General features: G+C 43.7%; 2 protein-coding genes across 2 annotated transcripts in view; both read left to right on the plus strand.

Annotated features, from left to right (window-relative positions):
• LOC115296524 (zinc finger protein 91-like) overlaps positions 1–7936 on the plus strand; it is an 80479-nt gene that overhangs the window by 3052 nt on the left and 69491 nt on the right. Inside the window, exons 3-5 of the mRNA XM_029944976.1 lie at positions 2030–2264; positions 5042–5168; positions 5654–5749. Coding sequence (XP_029800836.1) covers positions 2250–2264; positions 5042–5168; positions 5654–5749 — 238 coding nt within the window. The 5' untranslated portion in view covers positions 2030–2249. The remainder of the gene's footprint in view (positions 1–2029; positions 2265–5041; positions 5169–5653; positions 5750–7936) is intronic.
• Positions 1–7936, plus strand: part of LOC115295647 (zinc finger protein 665-like) — a 114016-nt gene that overhangs the window by 3034 nt on the left and 103046 nt on the right. The gene's annotated exons all lie outside the window — the stretch shown is intronic.

Here is a 7936-nt window from a genome sequence, read left to right on the forward strand (position 1 = left end):
AAGGCAGCTTTTCTAGCGTATTCCTCTTCCAGGTTCGGTAATATACTTTTGAAAAGTCATCCTTGTTCCCTCGATCCAAAATGTTAGCTTGACTATGACGCAGCAGCCACCGGAGAGCCGAGTGTCTGTGCCAAGCATGTCTTTGAGGGTCCGTTGCAGCGTTTCGCTTCAGAGCTGGTGGCGGCCCGGTGAGCATCCCAGCTCAGCGCCAAAAGCCTTGGGCTATGAAGGGCTGTTATCCAGAGTGTGTGTCGCCTGTGCTGAGGTCTGTTGTCATCGATCCACCTTGGTCTGACTTACCCTGCAGAGAGGAAAGAAGATCCCCAGTATCCTGCCTTCTTACCATTACATATTGGGAAAGTGCTTAAATGTAGGAAACGCCTTTTGCTCTAGCCTCTCTTTGAAAAGTGCAGAGCATGTTGTTACGTGTTGGACTGTGTCCCTGAAAGATGTGGTGACATCGTAACCTCTCGACCTGTGGAACGTGTGTGGTCTTATTTAGAAATAGGGCCCTTGCAGAAGGACTCTAGTTAAGACGTGTTAAGTAGGATGGGCCCATCATCCAGTGTGACTGAGGTCCTCTGGATGCAGAGCCTCTCGGAAAACACCAAGTGATAAGAGAGGGATGGAAGTGTCCTAGCTTCAGGTCCTGGGGCTGGTAGGACTGCCAACCAGCAGGGGGAGCTAGGAAGAGGCAGGGAAGGGTTCTGCCCAGCCTCTGAGGATTCAGGGCCCTGCTGACACCTTGATTTTTGATCTCTGGCCTCCAGATCTCCAACAGGGTGGATTTCTCTCGTCTTAAGACACCCAGTTGGTTATACTGTGTTACAGCAGCCCCAGGAAACTAATACAGGGGGTAAAATGCAAGGATTGTATTTAGTAAATGGGTTTGTAGAAACAGGGATTCTGGATCTCACAGCATCTTAACAATAGCCAGCAAAAATTATTTTGTTATATAACTTCTGTATGTATCCAATAGGACATAATACGATGGAACAATGTTTAAGGGTGCCTGATGGCTCGGTTTGTTTGGCGTGTGACCTTTGATTTCAGGTCATGTCATGATCCGCAGGTCATGGCATCAGGCCCTGTGTCAGGCATGGAGCCTGCTTGGGAATCAATCAATCTCTCTCTCTTTCCCCCTCTCTCTCTCTCTCTCTCTCTCTCTCTCTCTCTCTCTCTCTCTCTCTCTCTCTCTGTCTTCCTCCCCCCTTCTTTCTCCCCATCCTTTCGTTCTCTGACCATCTCCTATGCTAATGCTCTATCTCCAACATAAAATAAAGGAAAAAAATTAAAGCAATTTAAGAAAAGGAAATAGGAAAACAGGATTATTTAGAAAAATTATCCCATTGAAAGCAAAAAGAAAAAAGTGAAATTTGTTGGGAAACATTCTGAACTCACTAGTTGAGAATACTCCCTGTGAGGTTAAGGCAGGTTTGCAAGGCCTCCTGCTGTCAGATGATGACCAATATCCACTCCCACTCCATGTTTTTGCTTGTGCACAGACCCCCCCCAGGCACTATGTTGATTGGTATCTGGAGTGACTTGTCCCCTTATTCTGGCCCTACATGCTGATTGTACCTTGTGAAGGAAATTATGGTAGGAACTTCTTTTGTGATCATGGGAGCAAACATTGCATTTCCTATGAATCCTGTTTTTCTTATACCTCCCCTTAAGCATACAGGCTATGGACACCTGTTCTCAAGGAACTAACTTGTGCCTTTGGTATGCTAAGAACATTGTCTTGTATTTAATGTCTGAAGATACCTTCTTTCCCCATATGATAAACATCTAAGTCTCCTACGTCAATCAGTATTGATCAAGATTATACATGTGTCTTCTACAAATCTATCTTCTGGGAAATTTTTACATATAAAAGAAATTTATCATGAGAAATCATTATCCAAGGCAAATGCCACTTCTGTGCTGTTCCCCATACATGTAAGCATACATAAAGCTGAGTCTCAGAGCAGAGATGCCTGCCTGGTGATCAGAACAATCTCATGGTTCTCTCATCCCTGTCTCCCAGACACCATCCATCCTTCAGACCCCTGGACCGACTGGAGTGCAACTCCAGCAAACTAGGGAGCTGGGCCTTTCTGTATTTGAAAGTCCTGCCGGCCAGTGAGCACATTTCTGGTGAGAAGTTCTCTTAGTGCCCTTAAGGCGTTTTCACCTGATGAAGCTGTGATTTCTCCACAAATTCCGCCTGAGAACGAAATCTGCAGGACGAGTGGACAGAAGAAGAAATGGACAGCTCTCAGGTAAGCCTGGTGTGCCAGCTTGGAGTCCGTGTCCTCCTCCCCCCTCCACTTTTGTGGATTTCAAAATCACAAATGTGGATTTCTGTATTTGTGATGTTTCTGCCTCATGTTTTCCACTAAGTTTCAAACCTTCTCAGGAATGATAATATTCAAGGTTAGGTTTTTAGAGCTCTTCTCCCCTGTATGTACCAGGATTTCTCTACATTTTCCCACCCAGCTTTCCTATGGCATCAACATTGGTCACTTTGAAATAAAGTCCTGAATGTATTGCAAACATTCCCTTTAGGACAGATCCAAAGGGGAAGGTGTTGAGTTCAAGATTCCGATTGCCGTTGGTGTCGGGTTCTGGGATTTCAGTCAAGGAGAACCGATCCTTCTTCAGTATTTCTCTTTAGACCATGATTAAGAAAGTGAAAAATGCAAGGCCTCCCGTATCTCAGGAAACCTCTTAAGCATATGAGAGTCCTTCTGGAGGCTCCCGTTTTGCCTTTCTCTCTCCCAGCTGCCACGTATATGACCAGTCACCCTTTACATCCCCATTGTGACACCCGGTGGCGACATGTCCTCTCCTCCTGGTAGAATAAAACTACCTTTTTGCAACAAAAATATACAGGATGGATATGAGGCCGAGAAGAATTTGGAACATTAAAAAAGCAGGGTTGGGGGTGGTGGTCTTTGTAAAATGGGAAAAAGATACTCTGTTTAAAACATACTAGACAGGACAGGATATGGAAACAGGTGTCTCCATGTGGCGTTTCTCCCATTGAGATGGGTGCTCCCAAATACGGTTGATGATCCTGAGGACACTGAGGGCGTGGGCGGTAAACAGAATTCACCTGTGGAAGAATTAGACCCAAGATTTCTGAAGAACCCTCAAGGGAGTGGGGGCAGGACAGCAGAGGAGAGGCTGCTGCCAGGAGGCAGTGATTTGGGGCTGAATTTGCAGGGGGAAGATAAGGAGGTATGGCGACTTAAGGAATTTGCACTTATTTGGTAATTCTGCCTCGTTGTAAGTAGCTGTTAGGGAGTTAATTAGAGCCTATGGATATTTTGAGGCGGGTCCCTGCTGGCCTGGGTCTGTTCAGCCAGGTGGTCCCTGTGGTCCCCTCTACAATCCATTGCTCAAACCTGTTTGCCTCAAAGCAGCTACTTCTGACATGATATGTGATGGAACTTTGTATAAATTCACTGTATTCTCGTCATTAGATTGATAACCTGATTGAGCAGAATACTCGACTGATTATGTGTCCTGTGGTGTGTCTTCGACAGTCATAGCAACTTGCTTTAGTATAGTTCATGTTCGCTTCTTGAACATGACGGTGATCTTCCCCCACATTGTTCCCAAAGGTCTTAGATTAACTGAGAACTGCTGAGAAACCATCACATTTCACCTGGAAATATTTTCTGTCAGAGTTGCTTTTTGCTTGTAGTTTTTGATGAGGAGAACAAGTGTAAAAGACATGTAGCTTCAATTGAATTTCCTTCCACGTAGCAGCCCAGTACTAAGGGAATGTCATACTCTGCCTGTCTGAAGGATTTTATAACAAAATAAACATTAAGGCCCTAGAGCAGCTATGTGTTCCTCGAGGAAGGGCACATTTGCATGTCTCAGGTGTGTATCGTTGAGCTGCAAGGTGTAAGGAGATTTAATTGAGACTCCATGTCTCTTGACTTTGTGTCCCGCGTCATTTCCCTGTTGACCCTTACATTTATAAGGTTGTTAAAGATCGAAGGTATCATCTTCTGTAACTTCTTCCTGCTGAATAAGGGCATAGAGACGTACCTATCTCTGAGTGAAGGTTGGTCAGGTGAGTATTTAGTAGGAATTAGGAAAGGCTAACGCAGCTGTCTTTAGAGTTGCTAACGTGGGAATTTCCTTGAGTAGAAAGGATCATGTGTCCCCTTGAAGTTCTGCCTCTGAAAGAGTCTCATCACCAGGTGGAGAGAAAACAGCAAAAGATGATAGAATAAGAAAAAGGAAAAAAGGCAAAGAAGTTTTTATTTTACTCCACACTCTGGTCACAGAAATACCCTTTTATATACTGCTTTATAGTTTCAGAAAATGAAAACCAGAATCACATGATTGACACATTTGTGTGTCTGAAAATCCTGAATTTATTTAGAGTCGAGATGAAAGTACAGCAAGAGGGTTGTCACCACACTAAGGAAAACTGATTTCCAGCCAAGAAGGGGATCAGGAGGAACCCATTTAAATACGAGACTCACAGATCATGGGTGTGTGTGTGTGATGTTTTCCGTTTATTTCAGATTCAGTGCATAATTAGGAAGCAGAGCCTTGTCATCGTCTGTGGAACTGGACATAAGGTGGCACATGTGCCTGAGGAGACACCTCTATACATACTTTGTGTCTTTTGTAAGCGAGGTTTGTGCTCCTCCTTGGGTGGAGATTTTGATATTACAAGGAGGTCAAGGTAACTGTCCTCACTGCATGAGTCAGCTCCATCATCCATGTGCACATGGATAACTCAGGTGCTAAGCTCAAAGTGGGCCTGCCCAAGGGCCGGGTTTACATTTTGTTGAATGTTTTCTGTGTCCATCACAGGAGACTGTGTCCATAGGGTGTTTTTCCAGAAGGAAAAGTTAAGAGTGTAAAAAGCGGTTAAGTCAAATGAGGGACCCTGGTCAGTGGATACAAGCAGGTAAGCAGTGAGGGTCAGTTCTTGGAGTCTGTCTGGTGACAGTCACTGCCTCTCTCATCGTAGGTACCATTGTGAACACTGCCAGTGGCCACTGGATCACTCTGGTATTTATTGCAGGGACAGCTGACCTTCCGGGACGTGGCTCTAGAATTCACTCAGGAAGAGTGGGAATGCCTGAGCCACAGTCAGCGGGAACTGTACACAGACGTGATACTAGAGACCTATGGGCACCTCCTCTTCTTGGGTGAGGATCACTCCTTCCAGATTTCCCAAATCACACTCAGGGTTTTGTTCTGTCCTTTGAAGACTCTTAACTGGAAGCTCCTCTTTGCATGACTGGAATCCGGATCCCTCTAGGATTTGTAGATGTAGGGAAATACCTCATGAGGATTCCTTTTCAGCTTCAGCCTCTCTTTCCCTCAGGTACCACCATCATTTCTGTAAATTCATAGGAATTATAAACACTGAGTGGCATAAATTGGTACTGCCCATATCTCAAACTCCAATTTTTACTGCTTATTGATTGTATTGGTGTCCTTGGAAGGAAGGTCATGATGGGAGTATTTGAAACTCCTCCTGCAGGTTCTGAAGAGGCTCCCTCTGTGGCAACAGCGTTTGGGAAGTCATTTTTTAGAATTCTCCCATGTCCTCTCTGGTCTACTGAGTACAGTACTGGGTTGAAAGTTAAAGTCTCCAGCAATAATTATACTCGTTCTTTCTGATAAACAGGTCTCCTTGTATCGAAACCAGACCTGGTCATCTTTTTGGAGCACGAGAAGGAGCTGTGGGGTGTGAAGAGACAGGAGACAGTAGCCTCACACCCAGGTAGGTGGGAAGGAAGCAGATGACCGAGGTGAGGTGCCAGTGTGAAGGAGGAAGCTAGAACTTGAAGTGTAGTTCGAGGAGCTGACCTTGAATGGAAAATCGTTTGTGAAGCCCCGTTTTATGTCTGTCTTACTCAAAGAGGGACATCTGCTATCTGTCCTGTCATGTTCTTTCATTCTCCAAGGACAGTATTTCAGCTCAAGTGTAGGTCCCCCCCAGTGAGTATCTCCGAGGATACAGAAGTATTATTGAGAGTGTGGCTGAACAATTTCTTGCTGCTGCTGTCTTGGAATCCATTTTGTATAACCAGGCTGGCTGCAGGGAGTTTGAACTGACTCTAGCTCCACCCAATAGCAGACTCACTAGATAACAGCCCTACCATCACAAGTAAATAGAAGTTCCTGATCAGAATTCCCCAAAAAGCATTTGAAGAAGAAAGCCCACTCTCCTGTGTTTGCCTCCTGCATCCCTTAGAGAAGACCCCTGCAGGGAGCGGCTGCCATGCTCCACTCCTTTTGCTGCAAATTGTGCATTTTAGACTAAGCCCAGGCAATCCAAAGCACTCCTACCATGCACCCCAAAAAGCATCTGTCTCAGTTCCTGTCATCCTCTGCTTGTACTCAACCTTGACCTCGCCATCTTATCCCTCATGGCAAAGTGTGTACGTTCCACGTGGTCCATGAGTAGTAAATGATTTCTTCTTTGTTTATTAATCATTGGTTCACAAAGTAATTCACAGCAGTTCTACTTAACAACTGCTAATTGAACAAAGTCACCACAAACATCAGAAGTCACTACAAAATTCTCAATCACTATTTAAAGTCTTAACTTATGTGTTGTGATTCGTTTTGTTCTTTCTTAGTGTGGTTTTTGTGAGCATATGTAACCCAGATTTTCATGGTTTTGATAGGCTCAGGATACAATATGTTCTAAGAGGCTAAAGATTGATTTTGGAGTAACACTACTAATTAGGAAGTAGGTGTGTGTATATGTGTGTATGCAAACGTAGATTTCAGAAGGAATGGGAATATTTGTTCAAAGGAGGATATTTCAAATCTCCACATTGATGATTTCCTGACAAGCAAAAAAGTTATGGATTTATGAAAATGGGAATAATTCTCTACATTGTTTGCATTGAATTTATGTCTCCTAAATCTGTGTGAATCTTGGTTTGAGAATCTCCCCGTGCAAATCCTGTTTTAATTAACCTAACTGGTTAATACTCCTGTAGAATCTGTTCTATTTCCATGTTCTCATGTTCAAAGACCTGTTGTTTCAAAGATTTGTGGCAGGGTTTTAAAGATTCATTTGCATAAAATGCCATGGTGTTCAACTGTTCATTTGAATATAGGAGTAATTCTACAGGGAGCTTATTAAATTCCATGTAACTTATTGGATATATTTCCTTCCTACTCAATTGAAGAACAACACAGAGTATGATTTCTTTAGTTACTATTCTTTCCCCTTCTTGGGAGTGACCTCATCCAAGTTATTCACCTTAGTGGAACAATTTGATGAGGTCAAACTTGGAAATTCATGAGTTAGGGCTTGTTTTCACCTTTATTTGAAGGAAACAAACATGGACACTGCTGAGAGCTTAGTAGACTTTCTAAATGTAGGTAGAAAACACTATTCTATCAAGGTTGATAATGCAGCTCAAGAGAAGAGATAAATAAGAAATCTATGCTGGAGAATCAGCGTAAATTCCTCATGGGGGGAAAGACATCTGTCCTAGGCTGCAGGAGTGACTCTGAATTATAGAAGGATAGAATTTACTTCTTTTCTTTCGAGATCATCTCCAGTTCTTCTGTCTCCTCATCTCCATTCCAGTGATGTAGGCATCACAGCTGTTCTTTCCTGTGTGGGGTAGACTCTCCCTGTCCCATGAAAATAATGCAAGCCCTTCTTGTTTCTTGGCGACTTATAATTTTCAATTATTTTTAGGTTTATTACATTACCTTAGAGAGAGAGGGAAAGAGAGAGAGAATGGGAAACAGCAGAGAGAGTGAAAGAGGGAGAACCCCAAGGAGGATCTGCACTGTCAGCACAGAGCCTGATGTGGGGCTCAGACTCACAAAGCATGAGATCATGACCTGAGCTGAAGTCAGGTGCTAACCTGACGGAGCCACCCAGGCACCTCTAGAATTTTTTAATGTATGGGACATTGTTGGTAATTGAATGCAGTGA

Source organism: Suricata suricatta, chromosome 7 (assembly GCF_006229205.1).
Source record: "Suricata suricatta isolate VVHF042 chromosome 7, meerkat_22Aug2017_6uvM2_HiC, whole genome shotgun sequence".
In the NCBI taxonomy this organism is placed as follows: domain Eukaryota; kingdom Metazoa; phylum Chordata; class Mammalia; order Carnivora; family Herpestidae; genus Suricata; species Suricata suricatta.